Here is a 22,568-nt window from a genome sequence, read left to right as displayed (position 1 = left end):
CAAATGAGCTTCCTTGACAAACAGAACCCACAAATCCCCAAATATATAGGTCAAAGATTCTTTACAAATATAATCTAGAAACTTAACTGTCCTCAAGTTCTGTACATAGAGGAAAGAGTAGCCTCTCGTTGCTGTGTGGCTATGTGGTAGGAGCAGGTCCCACAGGGATGGTTTCATCCAGTAGGTGTCCCATCTACTCTGCTTCAGAGTATTTGGGAGTTCATACTCAGGGTACTTTGGGGATGGGAGACTGAGACACAGAGAGGGGACCGTTACCCTCCTGCACACAATTGATTCTGAGAGCAACAGCACCAACATACATCCAAGAATTGCTGCAAAACCATCTGCAGCGTAGACAGTTTTCTAAATGTCAAAGGATGCACTTAAGATAATTAAGTCATCATTAATTCAATCAGTGAAATAAACATCAAAATAGGACTAGAATTCTCCTTTGGGTCCATGTGGAAATTGGTGCTGGCCCACCTTGCTGATTTCCATGTTTTCCATTGCTTCTAATTTCTTCTTTCAGTGACTGGAAATCAAATATTATCCTCATGAATTCTCTCTCACTAGGAGCTGGGAATTTTCTGATAGAACAAGCTAATTAAAAACACATTACTGTAGTAAAGGTCGCCTGGCAACTCACCTGGTATCGAGGGGTTAATCTCCCACATTTAATATCCCACCTTAAGCAGGAACAATAAGAGCAAGGGACCGGCTTTTATGACAACCTCCCTAAGATGGTGCGACTTCTTCAGAGCACAACAGTTTAAAAAAAAAAAAAATTAAACAGCCGCACAAATGGAGATGAATGGTACGCAGGCCACTGAGGTAATTAAAAATGTATTTTCCATCTCCTAGTAATTGAATTGTGTACAAGCTGCAAGTTAATGAGGTCATCTACCCTCGAGCGCTGACAGGAAAGCAGGAATAATTATCTTTCAATTTTTTCTTATGTAGCAATTAATTTTAACCATTCGCCTCCACCCCACTTCCGCTCCCCTCATCCCAGTCAGTCAAAGTCATCGCTAAACCGAATTGACAAGCAATTGATACGGTGGCGGCACGGAGCTGCCGAGGCGGGCAAGGTAATCAAGGGGCTGCAGCTGTTGAGGGCTAAGCGCTTCCAGGTGAATGTCGCCTGAGATTTCGCAGGCTGCCACTCGGAGGACGCGGGACACACAGTGGTGGCTGACAGAACATCTGGTGCCAGGTGGGCTGGGAAGGGGCACTGCCGACTTGGGAAGGCAACAGAAGGATGGGCAAGGATTGATGGATGGACAAGACTTTGCAACAAAATGTCACTTACAAAAACTGTTATCCAAAAACGGGGGAGAAATGCTCAGCTGCTTGTTAAACTTGTCTTGAGTTTGGGGCATCATTGAACTTCTTGGAGATTTTCAGCCGGTTGTCTTGGGCGTAGGATCTTGCTGGCTAATGCTTCTAGAACTTACAGGCACCCAGAGGTTCTTTGCTCATTTATCTCAACAAAAGCTCACTGCTGTTTTGTTTTTTGAACAACAACAAAAAAAAAGCAGAACCTCACACATACTAGGCAAGCACTCTATCACTGACCTACATTCCCAGCCCTTTTTGCTCTTTATTTTGTGACAAGTTCTCCCCAAGTTGCTGAGGCTGGCTGGCCTCAAAGCCTGAATCCTCCTGCCTCAGCCTCCGGGGCAGCTGGGAGCACAGACTTGTGCCACCATGCCTGGCCGCACTGCTGTTTGTAACCATCCTCATTCTAGGCCCACTGTTCTAGGCCAAGTAGGGCTGGCGAGTTCTTTATTCCACCTCTGCTGCAGCTGGCCAGCTTGCCCAGAATGCTTCATATTCTGACAGGGAGAGCTTGGAGTCTGTCCATGTGTGATGCTGGCTTGTGATGCTGCTTTACCTCCACTTGCCAATTTCTAAAAGTATAGAAAAACACCACTTTTGATGGGTTTCAACCAATATAAGTAAATGAGAGAGAGAGAAGGAGAGGGAAAGACTGGCCCTACGATGGGTATTTTATTGTGACAACTTGACTGGATTAAGGGATACCCAGATAGCTGGCAAAGCATTATTTCTGTGTATGTCTATAAGGGCATTTCCAGAAGAAACTGGCATTCAAGTCAGTGGACTGAGTAAACAAAACCTGCATCTCTCAGTGTGGGCAGGCACCATGCAATCCATTGAGGGCCCATGTGAACAAAAAGACAGAAAGGGAGACTTCTCTCTGAGAGCTGGGACATCCATATCCTCCTGCCCCTAGACATCAGAACTCTAGGTTCTTAGACTTTCGGACACTGGGACTTATACCACAGGCCACCCCCTGGCTCCAGAAGCTTGGATTCAGCCACTGGCTTCCCTGGTTCTCCTGTCTAAAGATGCACATCTTGGAACTTCTCAGCTCTCAAAATGACCTAAGTAACTCCATGTATATATCTCAGTTCAAAAATTTTTCAAAAGCCACCAGGACAACAGATACATGCTGAAAGGTCTCCAGTGTGGGACCTTTATTCTTTGTTCCTGAGTCTATTGACTCCTCATTCTTATAATGTCTATGCCATTTTTTTTTATCAAGGGGAACACCAAAGGGAGGCACTTTGGATCTGGTCCCCCTGTGATCAATGCAGGGGTGACTCAGGAGGACTCATTGATCTGTGGCAGAACAAAAGAGAAAAGATTCTCCCTCAAGGCTCATGAAGGATGACAAACCCACAAGGGAAGGATGAGATGTTTCTATTCATGCTCTGAAACAAACACAGGGGGAGAGGGAAAGAGGAAGAGCTCCCAGGTCACTTTGCAAGGTGAGCAGCAATCCTCTGAGTCCATGGAGGATTGGTTCCACGACTCCTGGATACCAAAATCCACAGAGGCCCAAGTCCCTAATATAAAATGGCATAGTATTTGCATATAACCTACACACATCCTCCCATATACTTTAAATCATTTCTAGGAGACCATTAACACAATGAAATTGCTACATAAATAGCTGTTATATTGCATAGTTTGGGAAATAATGACAAGGAAAAAAGTCTTTATATGTTGAGCACAATTACTTTCCCAAAGCTATTTTTCTTTCTTTCTATCCTCCCCCCTGCTCTTGGTACCAGGGGTGGAACCCAGGGCATTTTACTTCTGAACCACATCACCAACCCTTTTTATTTATCTATCTATCTATTATTTATTTATTTATTTATTTTTGAGACAGGGCCTCAAAGTTGTAGGGCCTCACTGTGTTGCTGAGGCTGGCTTTGAACTTTTGACCCTCCTGCCTTAGCCTCCTGAGTCAATGGGATTACAGGTGTGCGCCCCCACACCTGGCTTCCCAGATATTTTCTGTCTGTGGTTGTGTTTTTCTATCCGTGGGCTGGTGGTAAACAAAAATACAGAGAGATGTAGATATACAAATCTACAGAGAGAGAATTCTTTTAAGGAATTGGTTCGTGCAATTGAAGAGGCTTGGCAAGTCCGAAATCTGACAGGGGTGTGGGGAGTGGGCAAGATGGAGACTCGGAAAATTCAAGTCCAAAAGCCATCACAGAGCTGATGTTGCCGTCCAAGTCTGAAAGTCGTCTGCTTCAGGAGTCCTCTTGCTCGGTGGCAGTCAACCTTGATCAGCTCAGGCCTTCAACTGATGAGGCCCACCCACACTATGGAGGGCAAACCGCTTTACTCACAGTCCACTGGTTTAAATGTAAATCTCATGCACAACACCCTCATGACAATATTTAGAAGAACGCTTGACCAGAGATCTAGGCACCATGGCCCAGCCAAGATGATACATAAAAAGGATCACCACAAGTAGAGAAGAGCAACAAAGGAGGCGTCTTCTCAGTGCTTCACCTGGGCCGGAACTCGGGAGGAAGTGAGACACCTGCACAGTGCCTGCTCCTCATGTCATTTATCTTGTTCCCCTAGGCTCCTGCTCCTATGAAACTGAAGAAATACACAGATGAAGGGTTCAGGACCTTCACTGGGAAAGAGACCAGACATTCAGTAAAGGACAAGGACGAGGGGGAAATGGTTTAAAGATTGGAGATAGTGGGCTATGTAGTCCCTGGCAGGAATGATTCACCGGAGGAAAGAGGGGTCATTCAGGAGGGACAGACAGGGGCCAAAGGAACCAAGACCTCTGGAACAGCCCCTGGTAGACCCAGAGAACCTCAGGCCTAGAAGGGACTTCCAAGTTCCCCATGTGTTCCTCCCAGCAGATCGTCAAGGGGAATGACACGGGAAAGGCTCCTTTCTAGTGCACAGCACAACCAAGAACCCAGGTCATCTCGGTGACTTGGCATTCATGGGTCACTCACTATGCTCAAGGAATTCTTCCACAGACAAGGAAACTGGGGCTCTGAGTGGTGAGTTGTCCGAAGTGACACAGCTACCAAGGGTCGGACCTGGGATTCAGACTTGATAATGTTTGATAAAGCTCAAGCTCTTATTCTCCACACCAGACAGCCTCAAAGGCCAGAGCCCTCCCAGTCTGCAGGTGAGAGAGACCACCTCTGGAACTCCTCGCCAATTGCTACTTGCCACCTCCTCAGGGAAAACCAAAATGGCCTGACCACTTGGAAGGCAGCCCAGATGGAGATGCATCCGTCCATCTGTGACACAGAGTCACACCACATTGCCAAGTGGGGGATAAGATGAAGAACAAGTCCTCGGGAGAGTCTGTCAAGAACAGCACACACGCGAATGCACACAGGTGTGCGGATACATGCACACATTCATGGAAAAGCTCGTGAACAGACGGCATGGGTTCTCATAGCTCTGCAAGGAGAAGGGGCCACCAGCAGGACACTCCACCATCACCTGCTAAAGACAAGCTGTTCCACCCGCCGTGCTGAGTCCTGGAACCAGTGTGTGATCAGACACAAAGAAGCCGGGCTTCATTCTAGCCAAACTGCTATGCAAAGAAAAGCCTTCCCAGGACAACAGATTTCTCTGAGGAGAATACAAAAGGATGGACAGGTGGTTTCCCATCAAAAAGCGTCACCTACAACTTCCCCTCTACACTCCAAGCTGCCTGGTAAGGTCTGGAGAGGAAAAGACACGCTGGCTTAAAACAGGGATTTTTTTATTTTTGAAATGCTAATGCACCTTTTGAGTTGTGTGGACATTTTGATTCAATAAATAAAGGAAATTTATTGGGAAGAAAATGGATGATGATGTGCAGATACTTCTGATTAAACATAATAATCCTGGGGCAGCTGCAATTGAGCGAGCATTTACTACACTCCCGAACTGTGTTTTACATGCTTTCTCTAACTTGATCTTCGCAACAGATATATGACTGGTATTCTGCTCGTGCCACCATTTTGTAGAGGAGGAAATGGAGGTTCCAGAAGACTGATTCGCTTCCCAAAGGCTGCCTTGATAGTAAGATGGTATCTGGGGCTTCAACCTGAGCCTACCTGTTACTCCTGGCGTGTGCGTGTGCGCACACATGCTCACAGATGAACTAGCATGAGAAGTAACCTAAAAATGAACTCTCCAAGAAGCACGAAGAATCCAAACAGAAATCAAACTCTCCTTCCTGTCTTTCTCCACTCACAGACCCACATGGTTGGGGGTATGAAGTGAGAACCCCCAGTTCCCCTGTGCTCAAAGGGCACAGGTAGGAGACCAGGTCCTTTCCCTTCACTAGACTTTCTGAGTTCTCTGGACATTAGTAGGACATGGGTTCCCTGATGCTCCATCAAAACCCCTCCCTGATGTGCACCCACATCTTCTCCACAGCCCCTTCAGGTCTAAAGTGTTCTTGACCTGGCTTGGACTCTCTCCTCACCCCTTCTATTCCAAGTACCCACTTGCACACTGACCTGACCTCCCTGAGTACTTTTAGAGCGGAGCATTGTCCTTGATGTTCCCACCTCCTGGACTGCCCTTTCTCAGGTATTCATGTGATCCATTTTCTTTCTGGTTCGCTTGGGAGTATAGATGTGATGGCAGGTCATCTGCAACCACGTGGATGAAGGCAACACTCCAAGGATGGCAGAGCTATAGGCAGCAAAGAGCCTGGGCCCTCAAAACTGCTTGCTGAGCTCCTCTGCCAGTCCCAGAGCTGTACTGCTATGTAGGAAAGAAATACATCTCTGTCTTGTTGAAGCCACTGCACTGAAGTCTGCCATTAGAGCAGCCTGGCCAACATCCTAACTAATTCTCTTATTCCACAATCAGTATTTAAACATTTCTGCTCACCTTGAATCTCTGACTTATTCTGCCTACGTTCAGCAGAAGACTTGATCTCCTATATCAGAGAGAAAAAGGGAGCCAGCAAATGGGAACACTCTGAGCTTCCACCGCCTGAACATTTTAGGTGACATCTGCACTGGGCCTGCTCCTTCCTCCCCTGCTGTGACCCCATGCCACTGTCCCTCTTGCTCTCAAGGCCAGGATTTCCATGGAATCTCCTGCCCTTCAAGGAGTCCTCAGTAGCAATCATCCTTTCTCTTTTATAATTCGACTTCTCCCTCTCCCTATCTGTGACTCTGGAAGTATCTTAACATGCTCCCGTCTAATAATTTTTTTAAATTACTAAGACCTCCCTTGATCGCATACCACCCCTTACTCCCAAATTATCTCTTAACTACCTCACAAAATTTCTTTTTTTTTAATATTTTTTTTAGTTGTCAATGGATCTTTTAAAAATTTTATTTATTTATATGTGGTGAACCCAGGGCCTCACACATGCCAGGCAAGCACTCTACCACTGAGCTACAACTCCAGCCCAACAACATTTCTTAAAGTAATTCTTGGAACCTTCTGTCACTCCTTCCTTCCTCCATTTGCATCTGCTCTTCCACCCCTCCTATAACAGCTATGCTCCAACAGGACACTAAGGGGACTAGTTAGTGTCTCCAATCACCTGCACATGGAGAAATTCAGTCCTCATCCTTTGTGGCCTCTTTGCCAAGGTTGCTCTGATTCTCACACCCTCCTTGAGCCCATGTCCCACGACAGCACTCCCTCCTGTCTGCTCCACCTCAGTTACAAGCCCCATCTGGTTGACCTCTCCGAACAGCCCTGTAAAGTGGGACGGTTCCTATTCCCATCCTACAGATAAAGAAATGGAAGCCTCCAGGTGTTGCATAGACTTGTCAGAGTGACCCAGCTCCTTGGCAGAGCTCGGACTGGAACCCAGTCCCCTGACACTACTGTGTCGTTTCTCGATCATTTCCACAGAGTGAAGACTGTCTTGTAAGCAAGCAGCAAACTCTTCAGCAGGAGCAACTTACCCACTCACAGAGTGAGTTTGGTCTTCCTTTACCATGAGAATGGTTTTTTCCAAAATGGCTCCTCAAACTATTCTATTCTAATCTTGTACCTGCCCACCTAACTTTATTATTTCTAAGAAATTTGGGAACCTAACCTAACCATAGACACGGGAGGAGGGAGCATGACCAAGAGTTACATCACAGAGCTAGTCCCTTGAAGAAACCTCTGCCAAGTTATGGCCACTATCCCCAGATGCACATCACCATGATCATGGTCATGGCTGCCATCACACGTAAGCTGTGGCTGCCATTGGTCCACCACACTCATCTGAATGAATGCCACACAGTCCTTATCCCAGGATGTCAGCAGCAGACAATTCTCAGCTGGGACGGTACACTGGCGAAACTGGGTCTCAGACCAGCATCCTAGCTGCAAAGGAAGCTGGAAAAACAAATTACCTTGTTTCCTATTCAGTTTCTATCATGTGTATGATAGCAGGAAGGGGTATCCTGCAGTCAAAGGAAGTGTGTTCAGCTGCTGACAGCCGAAAAGAATGACTTACGTTCCCTAAACAAATGAAATACTTAATCCAGGACCTGATGTATTTTCCTTCACCCTTGAGCCTTAGCTTACCCAGTCTGTGTTGAGCACAGCGCGAGAACTCCATATTGTGAAAACATTCATAGTGATTCTCACCTTCTCCCCCAATCCACTCCCTCCACCAAACTTCCCACCAATAAAGCCTACTTGTCTCCAGTCCCAGTCTCTCAAGAAACCAATAGCTATCTGATAAACCTGCGCTAAACAGATGACTGAAGAGGGGACAGTCAGTGTCTGATTCTTTCCTGAATCTTTTTTCACAGATTCCAGGAGTCACTGAGCTTCTACCCAAAGGAATTTTAAGTAGTGGTATAATTTACCATAGTGATGGTTGGTGATTTGGTCAGCAAGGAGGTCTTTAGGCTGAGACAATTTGCTTTTCAATAAATACCCGGGGACGAACCAATATCACCAACTCCCAAACAACTGAGAGTCTCTAAGTAGAACTCATAGGCTTTCTCACACTTTCTCTGGCTCAGTCTTCCCGCTACAGCCCACCTGATCTTCGGGATTGGTATTATCATCTTCCTTTGATAAATGAGATGCCCTGGAAAGCTTAGCAAACTTCCTAAAAGACTGGTAAACAGCATGAGTAAGATTAGACCTACTTTCCCGACTTCAAACAAAGTGTTCTTTGCTTTCTGTGATTCCTAGTTCCCCATCTTCAGATAGAGAAAAATCCCGGTGGTGTCATTGGGTGAAGGAACAAAGGAACCCAAGAGAAAGACCCTGGGGCAGGGGGGCGCAGGAAAGGCTGGCAGGGGAGCAGAAAAAAAACTGGGATGATCCTCCTCCTGGGACATGTCCTATTTGCTTTGATTTAACTCTGTTTTCAAATGCATTCTGATTCCAAAACATTTACATTCACCAGGAGCACTGAATATAATTATTTCCTTTTTGTATCAAAAATTGCAAAAATTAGGGGATGTCCGACAACCACAGAAGGAATTCAGGAGCTCGGGTGGGGAGCCTACTCCTCACAGTCAGCAGGAGCCAAATTTTTAGCCACCACCGTGGGGAAAGCCTATGACTCTGAGCTCCATGATTAAAGCAACTGCAAATTAGTTTCAGCAAAGGTCTTTCCCCTTAAATTGAAAAGCCCCGTGTAATGGAATTTCATAGACACTGCTCTGAAAATGACTTCATACCTCACTCTGTTCAGAGCTGAGAGGTGGCCACATGCCATGAATCATAAGAGGCTAAGGCTCTCACGGGGCTGCGAAACCATCCTCTGACTTCCACAGCGAGGCACTCACAGTCTCCTCACCCCCAATGCTTCCCCACAGAGCATTGGAGTCGCTGCCACACAATTGGAGTCTTCCCTTCTTCCAGCCCGGGTTATTTACCTGCACACTGTGCTTTGTACCACAGTCGCTCCCAGGGGTTGCCGGCTGCAGATGAACTGCCCGGGTACATGCATTTCCAATAAAAGACTTAGAAAGAAAGGCTGGAAAAGGGCTTCCAGACTGTAGCAAGATTTCCAATAGAAATGACGAAGTTGAGGGCTGGGGTTGTAGCTCAATGGTCGATAGCATGTGTGAGGCACTGGGTTTGATTCACAGCACCGTATATAAACAAATGAACAAAATAAAGGTCTATCAACAACTAAAAAAATATATATATATATGTATATATATGTGTGTATATATGTATATATGTGTGTATATGTATATATATTGTGTGTATATATACATATATAAACATATACATACATATGAAAGAAAGAAATAACCAAGCTGAGCTGACAAAGATATACTGCTTGCCACACCATTTTTGCTGACCTTTCTTGGGATACTCTTAGAGACTGGGGGAATCTCATTCCCAATATTGGCGGCTTTATGATAAAACAGGTTGAAAACCAGTGTCAAGCCTGATCGACTAGTATTTCCAGATAACCCAAATGACTCATTTGTTCATGCCAGAAAAATGTATTAGTACCTACTATGTGCTGGCACTATGCCAGACCCTGGGATACAGCAGGGAGCCAGACTCTCTCACATCTCCTGGTGCTTACGATTGAGTCATGGAGACAGGATGTATTCAGGTAATGCAGGGAGTGCTACTTGTGGGTGATCCTCAAAGAGCCCATGAGAAGGGAATTAGACCTGGTAGTGACTCGAGCTGAGAACTAAGAGGTAAGGAAAAGCCCACCAACTGGAGAGAGAAAGGAACACACTGGAAGCAGAGGGCACAGCATGGGCAAAGCCTTACAGGGACAGTAGAGGGTGAGGACCAGAAACAAGGCTTGGACCCACTGAGCTTAGAGAGCCAGGGAACCCGAGGAAGGGCTAGTGCCTGCAGGGTTTTTCAGGATGTGCAAAGGAGTTTTGTCTTTGTTTTAAATGCAAGTTGCATGCTATGGAAAAGCTGTGATGGGGACGAAGGTGGAAAGGTGGGTATCGCCCGACTGGAAAATATCTCTGGCTGCAACATGGAGGTCATATTGTTGTGGCAGGGCAGATGAGCTGTTTGCCAAAAAACCCATCAAGGAGAGCAGGTGTTTAGGTGTTTAAAGCCTTGACGGCCCTGACAGTAGCCTGACTCACCCAGAATCACAAGGCCAATGGCACGGCCAAATCAGGAATCCAGGGCAGCAGACTCCCACCCCAAAACTTTTCTCCCTATGGTATTACCTAGTAGTAGCACAATTTTTAAGGTGTGATGTTGTCACTTTAAGGTGTGATGTTGATAAACCAAGCAGCACATCCCTAAAACCTTTCTGGGAAATTATCCAGTAGACAACCGCACTGACCACAATCAGCATTAACGTACCAACTCCAGTACGGGGTCATCAGCACCCACCTGGTGACTTCTTCCCCATTTTATCTATATATACTCTGCCTATGACCGTATGTTCCTAAAAACAGTAATAACTTAAACTTTTAACCTCTGGTCACTACCTATGTACTCTATATTGGTGATGAAGAAAAAACTTGAAAGGACCCAACTACCTGAACACATTGCAGGAACAAGGGCTCCCCTTTCATGGCAATTTATTTGTTTAAAGGACCTTGTACTCATTTTGTTAAATTATTTACCATTTGCTAATAATTCAATTAAAATTATTTACCTAAGACCATGCTATTAACTTTAAACTGTTGTCTTTTTTTTCCTAAATAAAACAATCCTGTTGTAAACAGGCTGCACAGATACAGTCTACCAGAGACTCTGCCCCTTCCCCTCTGCCCCACCCGCCAGAGCAGCCCCCATGCCCACCGTCCCTCCGATTCCCTTAAAAATTCATAATCGTGCCGCCAGAAGGGGGCGCACACAAGCTCAACAGCAGTTGCTCACATCGGCATGGATTAGGTCATTTAAGTAGCTGGAGATCAGGGCTGTGCCCAAATAGAAGGCAAGACAGATGAGCTTTGAATGGAGACAAAGTCAGGTAAAGAGACAAAACGTCAGGCCCAGGTGGGGAACAGGGGTGGCAGGGGTGGCAGCAAGTAGAAGCAAGGGCATGAAGAATTGATAGGGAGGAACCACGTCCCTGGTTGTAGCCTACCTTGATTTATCCTTGGATAAGATCAGCTGCATGTTCAACAAACCCTGTTTCCTTTTCTCCTGGGGATGCATTTGGACCACATTTTCAGTTATCTTTTCAGTTATAGGAGGCAGTTAGAAGAGGCCGTGTGACTTCTGCCTGGCAGGGCTCGGGTGTCCCACTTCTAGTTCTGCCCCCACAAAACCTCCTACAGAATCCTCCTTGCTGTCTCTTCCCATCTCCATGATGAATGAAGAAGGCTTCATTGACTAAGAGCAGTGGTTCTTGACCAAGGGCAATTTTGTCTCCTCCCCTGGGGAACATCTGGTAATATCTGGAGACATTTTTGTTGTACCAACTGGGAGGGTGCACCATTGGCATCCACCCATTAGCTACCGATGTAACTGAACATTCTACAAAGCATAGAACAACTCTCCCCTCCCCCCGCTGCAAGGAATTATACAGCCCAAAACGTGCTGCCACTGAGAAATGTAAACCTGACATAACAGAGCTACAAGGTGGGTTCTTGAAGGACTGCATGGAGCAGTTTCACCCACAATACACTGCTGCATTAGCCAATGATTTCAACAAGAAATAACCTTTAATGTATTAAGTCACTGGAATTCTTTATAGCAGCTTGCAGTATTTACTTTAAAAAAGATCAACTGGTGTGGAGGACTAGCAACATAGTCATATCACTTGACAGATACTGTGGAGATTTCCAGAACGAAGAAGTGAAAGGCAACGGATGCCTGGTTCTACACATGAATCATGAGGCCCCATGGGAAATGGGGGTGAATAAGGTCAAGAATGCAGTGGGGTGCTGTGCCTTCTTACTGACCAGCAGAGGCACATTTGGGGAGAACCTCTCAGCAACTAAGCCCCAGGACACAGCAGGCACCTCATGCCTGTCCAGGAAAAACAGAACAGCCCAAGAACCAGCGCTAACCTCGTTTCCCTCTTTCCCTCACCCTTTTTGTGTGGCGGGGACTGGCTGACAATAATCAGCAAGGTCCTTTTAGTGTATGATCTGATCTTGCTGTGACTAATAAGATGATTGGTTGTATATCTCCTCTTTATGGTTGTTCATTATATCACCCTAACATAAAGTAATTTAATTTCAGTGGGATAATTAGGGTATCTCTAATCTAACTGATAGTCTGAATGAAATGAGATTCTCAGAGGGAGATTTGTGTATCAGGAGACCGGTGACCTCTGGCCCCAATTTTCACACAATGTATTAATCTGACAGCCCAACTTCCCAGGCATACTGTACCGGTATATTTTTGAGCCTGTGGGTTATAGAACACACCCGCAAATGGGATTACTTTATTTATAATGAGATTTCCTTGGGCTGGAGAATACAGATCATAATATTTTAACTGAGGCCTTCAGCCTGGCAGAGTACCTATATGTTAACTCAAGCCCTGAGATGCAATGTGCCAGTGAGCGAGTGTGGCTGTCTGGGGTCTTGGAGATGCAGCTCAGCGGGAGAAATTAAGATGGAGCCCCGTGAGATGCCAGCCTGACCGGAACCGATCAAGGCCACCCCAGCAGGGAAAACCTGGCACTGGCTGAGAGCCACAGGAAGATTGCCTGGTTCTTGCCTACTCCCTGGGGAAGGCTAGAGAAAGAATCTGCTCATCAACTCCGGGATGGGAGACAGGAAAGAGATGGCTGAAAAGAAGAATCATGAAGTGTGCAGGGGTCAGCACCAGCATCCTGAGCAAGCAGGGGTGCGTAAGACCTGCACCTGCTCCTCCAATCCCAAACATCCCTGCCACTGGCCAGCCCAGCTTACCTCTGTCCACCATGCTAGCCCCAAATCTCGCCATTAGAATCACTCCTCTATTTTAGTCATTGGAGGCAGAATGCTGGTTCTTATGAAAACCTATTGAAAACTCACCCCATGATTCATTCATTCATTGAGCGTCTGTAGGCACCAGCTATTGGTCAGGCCCAAAACAAAGCCTTTTTCCAGGTTCCTTACATTCTCTGGCTTACTACTCAAGACTGCTTGGTGAATTTCCTCTAAATTCCTTTTAGAATTTAAAGTAAGAAAAAAAAATCTATTTCTTTTGAAGAAACAGTATGCTTTCTTTCATCAGCTCTTGAGAATTGTGTGATTCATCTTGCTCCCCTTATTTTCTTGGGTGCCAGAAAGCGCAGAGATTAATGTCATGCTCAGTTGCAGTAGAAGCATTAAGGTAGTGTTTTGTGTCTTTTCCCTGATTTTTGATTTTCTTATTTTTCTACTTCTAATGAAAAAGATTATTTAAGTACCTTACATTTGGTAACTCATTTCAAGGTTAGTTTGGAAAGAGTACATTGAATTTTTAAAAAAATAAACAAGATAGAAATATTGACTTATAAAAGATAGAAATATTGACATAAAATATTGACTAAAATCTTTTAGGAGTTTATTAAGTGCTTATTAATAACTAACATCTGCTGAGCACATGACACAGACCATTTTAGAAAATGGGTACCTCACAATAGCCTCTCCACTTTAAAAATAAGGATATGAGACCAAAGAGATGCTAAGGAGTAGAATACTGTAAGGAACAGAATCAGGACTAAAACCTGAGTCGTCTGGCACCAAGGGCTGTCCTCTTTACTGCTTTTCACATATGTGACATGCTGGGCTAGACACCAAAACTAATATGTGATGTACCTCCAACACTCCTTTGGGGCTGCCTTACATCCTCTGAGCCCCACGGTTACACTCCAGCTACTGGTAGCTGCGATCAGCCTGCTCAGGCTGAGCCAAAAGCACCTCGCCTCCACAGCATGGAGAATCCTTTGCCTCCTGCCCCGGGTGTCTCTCCCCACAACCTCATTGGACTTGCAGGAATTTGCTCCTTGATTCTTTCACATTCACCCACTTGAAAGAGACAGGTACTAACACCCCCCAGGCAAGCCTTGGCCCATGCATGATGGATTTTATAGATAAATGCTCCCCATTTCTAAGCTGTGGGCAAAAAATTCTGAGACCCATTATACACAGCTCCTCAGGAAAATCCAGGAATTTATTCCTCTTGCCCACACTGGGGGTCAGCTCAGTAACAGTCATCTGGCTCTCTTCCCCCTCAGTCACTTCTCCTAGGTCCCCATTCTCTCTCTAAAGCTGAGTACCTGCATGCAAGAACTTATCTCAGCTCGGGTTTCATGGGGATCAGGGACAGGACACTGCAGCTCCTACCTTGCAAAGTCCAGATTAGGATGACATGTCATTACAAGAGGGAAAATTCATAAGCTGTTTAAGAATTATACATATGAATTTATGATTCAGGAGCCAGAAGACTGATTCAAATTGTACAAATACAAGAGCACAGATCAAGTGGAATAAATAGGGAACCACATTAAAAAGTGGATTAGAACACAGTCACACTTCCTCATCGGAGTTACCTCCCACGACAACAGCACAGCTGACTAGTTATGACAGAGACCTGTGAACACTGAGCCTAAAGTAATTACTATCTACCTGTTGACTGAAAAAGTCTGTGGACCCCCAATTTAGAAAATCCAGGGTCCTATGAAAATGCATTTCCCCAATGGGGGAAATGTAGTCCTCAGCTCACCAGGCCAAGTGATGGGGAAGGAAAGGAAGGGCTCTGCCTTTGAGAAGGTCTTGGAGAACTCCCAGGGAAGAGGAAGCTTGAAGAGCTTCCCCAGGAGGCCCCCAGGCAGAGTATACCAGGCACCTGTGGAGCAAGGAGGTGTGACCCACACATCTCCCCTGAGGAAACACTCGGCAATGGCTGGCTCACCTGCACATCCCTAAACTTCCAAACACATCTATCTAGTTTTCAAAGAACTGTAAGGCCCCTGGGTTCAATCCCCAGCACTGAAAAAAAAAAAAAAAAAAAAAAAAAAAAGAACTGTAAGGCACTCAAATGTGTTGAGCTGAAACACATTTTAGAATCTCATGGGGCTGCCGCAAGCATTGGTTATTACTGCACTGTATGTGGATCAACAACAATTAAGCCAAGAACTGGCTACTTACCCTCCTTCCAAAATACCAGATTGGGGGTGGTGTAGTGAAGAGACCTCTAGAGAGCTTTCTGATTGACTGATGTAAGACAAAGTCATTTTTCCATTGTTCATATGAATGGAACCAAACTCCTACACAAGGCCAGGCTACCATTTCTGAATATGCAGGCAAGCGCCTATCCTCTGCAAGTTTTGGCTTCAAGTGGAACAAACTGGGTGCCTCCCAAAGGTATGCTGGCTTCTCCAATGCAGTTTGCTCGTTTCTGCATGTGATACTACGTATGACTTTAGAGCATGATGCTAAAGCGTAGAATTCAGCATCAGGTCTTGCTCCCCTCTCTTGTTCTCCCAAGACTTGCTAACCACTGTAGGAGGCGGGGAATATAATCCAGTAGCTGACACAGGAATACATTAATTATGTAGTAGTCCATTTTTCATTACTAGAATGACCTGAGGTTGTATAACTTTATAAGAAAAACAATGTCATTTAGCTCAAAGTTCTGGAGGTTCAAGGGCATGACACCAAGACATCATCTTGGCTCTGGAGAGGACCTCAGAGTACATGGCACCATAACAGCTGGAGCATGTGCAAGACTAGGCGTCCCCAGACTAGGAGCCAGAGAACAACTCGGGCTCCTCTTATCATAATTCATTCTAACTCAGGGTCTCATAAGAACTACCTTCAATCTGTGTTTAGGGCTCTATTCTCAATGACTTAATGCCCTCCCACTAGACACCACCCTTTAAAGGTCCCATCACTTCTACATCACCAAAGCACCACACCAAGGACCAACACATGAACTTCTGGGGGACAAATCACATTCCAAACCACAGCCATTACATAAGAATATTCTTATATAATCCCAGTTAGACCTCACGAGCAAAGACTCTTAGTGACTCTTTTTATAAATTCACTCTTCTAAACAAATGAAGAAACTGAGGCAGAGAAACAATAAGTGCCTTGGGTCACACAGCTGTACAGAGGAAGAAAGGGATAGAGCAGAGGGTACAGGAGACATGTCTCTCTGGTTCCAGATCCTGCTCCTTGTTAACCAGGGCTGCTCCCTGAGGTAAAATAAAACAGACTTGCTTATAGTTATTTGCTCTTTGCCATCAAGTGAAAATAAAATGTAGACCTAATCCTTGCTTTTCACTTGAAAAAAAATTACAAAACAAGCAGATCTTAATTAAATTAGTCATAGGCTACTTACTCGCCTCCTTCCAAAATATCAGATTGGAGGATGGGAAGGGATACTGCAAAGACAGAGATAGAATGCAGTGTAGATAGGACGCAGGATATGTGCTCTCGACCCCAGTCCCACCCTTCCATGCTCGGCTTTGACTTTAGGACCCCACAAACTCCTGTGCTAGCCGGCTTCTGATTTGGTTCTAGCCTTGGGAGGCACTAGGGGAAGCTCAGAAGGCAGGAGGAGGGGAAGAAAGGACCTGTTCTCTTCTAGCTCCGGCAGCAGTCAGTGTCAACCTGTTATCCCAGCAGCCGGTAACCCCTCCTGCCTCCAGCGCCAGCACTGAGCATCATCTCCTCACTCTCAGCACCGTCTGCCTCCAGGGTTCCAGCACCCAGTCAGTTTCCCATTCTCCAGGGTCCTGGGCTCTGGTCATCTTACTTCCTCTGTGCTATTTCCCAGACTTAAATATAAGAACACTTTCTGAAATGCTCATCTTTGCTCTGTGAGTCCTTCCAAACCCTGCATCACCAAAGCCCTGTGTTAAATTCCCTCTGTTTGAAAGACCTAAAGTGGTTTCCAACTTCCTGACTGGACCCCAGTGGACATGCCCCACAGATCCACACCCGTAATTGTTAGAAAAGATACTTCCAGGACTTTCACTGATTCCTCCTCAGCATCCTGATTGTGCTACCTTGGGCACACTTGCCTGGTTCAATCCTGTCTGATAATAACGTCTATCATTTACTGATCATTTCTGTGGTTTGCAAACATTACCCATAACTATTATGCCTAACATAGGGGGTTATACAATATTTAAAAATATTAATTGACAATATTAAGGCCAAGGTCATACAACTATTCAAGGGAAGAAGACTGGATTGGAACCAAGGCCTCCCTGGCCCTTGTCAACACTCTTCCCTCTACTCTCCTGCATCCTCTCTCCTCTCTTATCTCTCTGTGCAAAGACCTTTGGGGGCTCTTTGAGCTGTGATTTATGCCTCCCTTCTTGTCTCCTTGCCTTCTATTCCTTTCTTTCTATTACCTGAGATAAGATGTTTACCTTTAAAAATGGCCTCCTACCACCTGCCCTCAAAGTTCTGACCACTTGGTTCCTAAAGATGGGAGTTCTTTTCTGCTGTCTCAGACCTTGCTAGGTGTAGCCTTAGGAAGTCCAGTAACTCAGCCCTCTCCAAGGGTCTGACTGCCTACTTGGCTTGGTCCTCCCACCTCCCCGCTGCCTTCTCCCACCTGTAGAGTCTTCTACTATTTGCATAACAAAGAGAGCTGGCCATGGGGGTGCAGCTCCTGAGAGGTAAAATTGGAGAGGATATTAAAAGCTTAATAGACATCCTGAGGAAATCTGCCCTAAGGAGTATTTAGGAATGAACTAGTTTTCACATCAATGGCTGAAGTGCCAACAGTCATACAATACTATAGGATAGTCCAAGACAGAGCTTCTTCTCCAAAGCCTCAAGATTTCCCTGACAGTACTTATTTATACACTTGGCTGAATTGGTGAATCTTTTTTTTTTTTTTTTTTTTTTTTTTCTGGTGCTGGGCTTGGAATACACCAGCCAAGAGCTCTAACCTTGACTTATACCCCCAGCCCTGGTGAACTGCTTTGAATAAACAGTGCAAAGATAAATTTCAGTCCCAAAAGGTCAGAACTTAAACATAACTCGAAAAACAAACTGATAATGCCAAGTTGCTGGCATCCAGATACCCATTTTCTTTCTTTCGATTTGGCTATCAAGGCAAAGGTGGAAATGGAGAAAACCAACACTGAGTTTTTTGGTTTTTGTTTTTAAGGAAGAACGGTTAACATTTACTAAGTATGTACAATCTGTCAAGCATTGTGCTCAGGGCTCCACACGGCTTACCTCATTTAATGCCCATAACAATCCCCAGAGGTAGTTTCTAGTACAGTTACGGCCTCCATGTTACAGATGAGGCAACTGAGTCTCAAATGGATTAAGGACCCTGTCCCCCAGGCTTTGCTGGAGGAGGCAGGTGTCACCTGCCAGCTCATCCACAGGGCCGCACCCTTAACCAGCACGCCACCTGTCTCCCCTCTCTGGCCAGTCCCCAGTTCCCGCCTGGCACGTCTCTCCTCAGCAGTTTGGCCCTGAATACACTTCAGGATAACTTCCTTCGTTGTGATAAGCAGGGCCCACGATCTCTGACAGCTGTTCCCCGCTCTTCATCATCATCTGAAACAATCAGTAAGCATTAGAGAGTACTTTTCCCTTTACAAAGGTGATAATTAGATAACAAGCTGAGATTAAAGTAATTACAGTTAGACAGCTGGCGAGGCAGCACAGTCATGTTGAAATATTGTTGGTACTTCAGCATCTGGTTCTAATAACAGCATAGGCTAAAGGATTTTACATTAATTACAGAACATAATTTAATATAAACATATTTAATTACAATTGATGAGCGATAAACTATTCAAGAATGACTTAACCCCTTCCGTGTGTCAAAGTGATGGGAACTTTGGGCAGCCTGTGGCCTGTTCGGCTGTCTTGCTCGCCCTCCCCAGCTGGTCTTCTGCAACTCCCTGGCCCACTCTCCTGGAGAAACCCGCTCAAAGAAGGAATGTGCAAGGCGAGGATGTTGCTGGTTAGCCCATGGGTATTTGGCTCAGGCACAGCCCTGACCACCCTTGGAAAACCAGGAGAAAAGGAGGCTGCGGTGCAGTCCAGGCTGGGATGCCGCACTACGGCCTGACCAGCTGCTCTCCTCTGGATGCAGGAGGCAAGCTCACCCTCCTGGCCTGATCGTCCCCCTTTCTCTCTCTTCCATGGCTTTCCTTCCGACAGTCCACGAGCAGCCTACTAAACAATTCTCAGGTCTCATTTAAAGGTAAATCCATCTTCTTTACAAAATCATGACCAATAAGTCCCTGGGCACAACCATCAGGGTATTTTCACCATTTGAGAGTCAATGCGTCATAATACCTAGACGTCTACCAGAGACAGGACATTTTTCTGGCAAGAATTCTCCCTTATGAGCGGCCAACCTCCATCCCTGCCCCCAAAACTGGCAGAAGTAGACCTTGGATAAAGTGGTTTATAACAAATTGGGACCACACAGAAATAATCTCCACTAGATAAAGGAGTCAAGCCTCATCAACAGGGTCTTTCCAGACCCTCCTTCTTAAATGGGAGATGTTCAAAAGCCACAAAAACCAAACACCAATTGTCTTACGGTGACTCAAGAGTCCACCCAAAGAAGGTCCAAGGCTCACTGTTCCCAGGACTGCATAGCACTATACGAGTTGGAAAATTCACCATCAAATTTCCCTATTTGACAAATGATGGGCAATTAAACTTCAAATACTGTTTTTACCTTTTGCTGTGGATTTGAAACTATAAAGCACACATTCTCCTAAAAGCTAAAATGAGTGCTGCAAATGACAGTTTATGATTCACAAGTAAGCAAGCGTGATCCGCTTTCTAGAGGAATTACTGACAGATGCACAGAAAGGCAAATAAATGTGGAGATTCAGGACCAAACAGCACACAAGAAACAGGTGCTCTCCAAGTGGAAGTGGTAACAAAAAATACCCTTTTGAAAAAAGAAGCAGTGTTGGCTGGGAATGTAGCTCAGGGGTAGAAAGCTTGCCTAGCAACTGTGAGGCCCTGGTTTCCACCCCCAGCACTGGAAAAGAAGAAATTTAAGCAAATCTGCAATCTGAGTGAGAACACCAAGGTATTTTTTGATAGATTAAGCACTCCTTTGGAAGTGAGGGAGGGACCAAAATGAAAATAATCAAAAAGATGTTCACACAAAAACTTGTACACAAAATGTTCACAACGGTATTACTTATAACAACCAAAAGAGTTAACAGTTCAAATGTCTATCAACTGATTAATAAATAAACAAAAGGTGGCATATCCACACAACGGAATATTATTCAGCCACATAAAGGCACGGAGTACTAATACATGCTGTAACAGATGAACCTTGAAAACATCATGCTAAGTAAAAAAATCATACACCAAAGACTACATACTGTGTGATTCCATTTATATGGAATGTCTATAATAGGCAAATCCATAGAGATAGAAAGTAGATTAGTGTGGTTGTCAAGGGGTGGGAAGAGAGGGGACTTGAGAGTGACTGCTAATAGATAACGGAGCTACCTGTTGGAAATGATGAAAATATTCTGGAACTTGATGGTGGCGATGATTGGGCAACGTTGTGAATTTACTAAAAACCATTGAATTGTATACTTTAAAATGATTAAAATATTGAATTAAATTTTATCTTAAAAATGTTTTTAAAGACTACCAATCTAGGTAAGGAGTTTAATCCTACCAGGGAATCCCAGGTGCCTGTGTGAAGTATTTCCTCAGAGTTTCCTCACACAAGAGGGGAGGGAGCTGGGGAATTTATACACCAACTCCCATCAGCCAATGGTTGAAGGCTGATTCTGCAAAAGGGACTTTGGTGGCCAGAGTCACCAGAATGGAAGGAAAAGCAAGGAAATGTTGCTACTGGCAGTTGCCAGCCAGATCAGGAACACTTGACAGTCTCTGCTTCTCTCTCACAGAGTAGCCTTGGGATTAAATAGCAAAGAGTATAAAACGCTTCACAGGGCTGGACACAGATTCTTGATAAATGTGAGTTATTTTTATGGAAGACTCAATATGGGTTCAACAATTTGATCAAAACCACACAGTTAACGCAAGGTTGGTATTTACACAGGTCTCTGTAGGACACAGTCTTCCATATGGAGAATTAAATTAACCAAATGTATACTCACCAACGATGCAAACACACCAATCAGAAAGCAATTGTCATCAGCATTCAGAAGACATAATGTGCATCTTTACATCTTCCCTCTCTCCCTGTTATGTGCCCTCTGTGGGGGAAGCAGCTGTTTTGCTCACAAAAAGGCCTTGAGGGTTGATGTTAATATCTGCTCAAGTTACCCAGCCTGTGAACATTATGTGGTTTTGTGTCCGTGCTTATCTGAGATTCAGAGCCTGCACATTTGCTGACAACTCAGTGCAAAGAACCAAGATATGCGAACACCTGAGACTTCAGGAGACACGTGGCGACACATTCCTCACTCACATGGAGGTCCTTCTGTTCTCCCCTGGAATAACCTGAGCTTCAGGTCTCTCTATAAGAGGTGGGCAAGTAGAGAAAAATGGGGGGTGGGGAGCTCTCTTCCCAGGATGCTGTACTTGAACTCCCAGCCAAGTATGTGTGAAAGAGTCAAAGTGAAGCTCTGGAGCTACAGAACCCAGGCTTACCTGATCAGGTAGTGGTTGATAATGGTGTCGAAGTAGCTATAGTACACGACATTGTTCACGTGCCCATACTGGTCATTGTCCTGCCATCTTGTCTGGATGGGCAAGAAGTACCCGTAGGCCTTGTGCTGCCGATGACAATCCTCATGTCCCTGGTTCTTTGATGAAGTAGCCAAGGTACAGGCATTCCTAGGAAACAGCCTGGAAACCCAAGACGTCATAGTGCTGCCTCGGAGAGGACCTTCAACGAAAAAGCAACAACAGATAAGAATACTCTTCAGAAAACTGGATTTTAGTTTTGCAAAGGCAACTACATTGAATTTTGGTCATTGGTTTCAAAAGAACATTAGGAAATAAATCATCCTTATCATCCAGGTCCTTGTCACAAACCCTATGTACTTTTTACTAAAACTGTTTCAGCACACACTGACAGAAACAGGTAAAGCTTTTGTCAGAATTTTACCAGAAGGTATTTATAGTATGTTTATATGGTGGTCTTTTGTTCCACAAAGTATTTTCAATGTGGTGAAATATGATGAAATCTACAAGTCCCTAAGAGTATAAAAATACAGCTCAGAGCATCAGTATAAAATAAGATGTTTACCAGAAAACATTATCAACAGGACCTGCCAATTTAAGTTCTTTAAAAAGCATATTAATTTTTTAAAAAATCATGTCTTACAGAAAATAATTTAAATATGCATTTACAAAAGGAAGAAAATCCAACAACCCCCAAATACCCACCATTAACAAGTCCATGTGCATTATTCTAGTTTTATATACCTAGGTGTGCATTTTTAATGGGTTCTAATGGGATCCAACTGTATGTGT

The 22,568-nt window shown here is 44.8% G+C and overlaps 1 protein-coding gene across 1 annotated transcript in view; it reads right to left on the bottom strand.

The window, feature by feature from the left end:
- The window catches only part of LOC124960106 (uncharacterized), a 168,270-nt gene that overhangs the window by 65,742 nt on the left and 79,960 nt on the right, over nucleotides 1–22,568 (bottom strand). The window contains exon 2 of the mRNA XM_047518665.1: nucleotides 21,741–21,978. Coding sequence (XP_047374621.1) covers nucleotides 21,741–21,958 — 218 coding nt within the window. The 5' untranslated portion in view covers nucleotides 21,959–21,978. The remainder of the gene's footprint in view (nucleotides 1–21,740; nucleotides 21,979–22,568) is intronic.

The sequence above is a fragment of the Sciurus carolinensis genome, chromosome 11, assembly GCF_902686445.1.
Source record: "Sciurus carolinensis chromosome 11, mSciCar1.2, whole genome shotgun sequence".
NCBI classification, from domain to species: domain Eukaryota; kingdom Metazoa; phylum Chordata; class Mammalia; order Rodentia; family Sciuridae; genus Sciurus; species Sciurus carolinensis.
The sequence above is the reverse complement of the archived record's forward strand: the minus strand, read 5'-3'. Positions and strand labels throughout refer to the sequence as shown.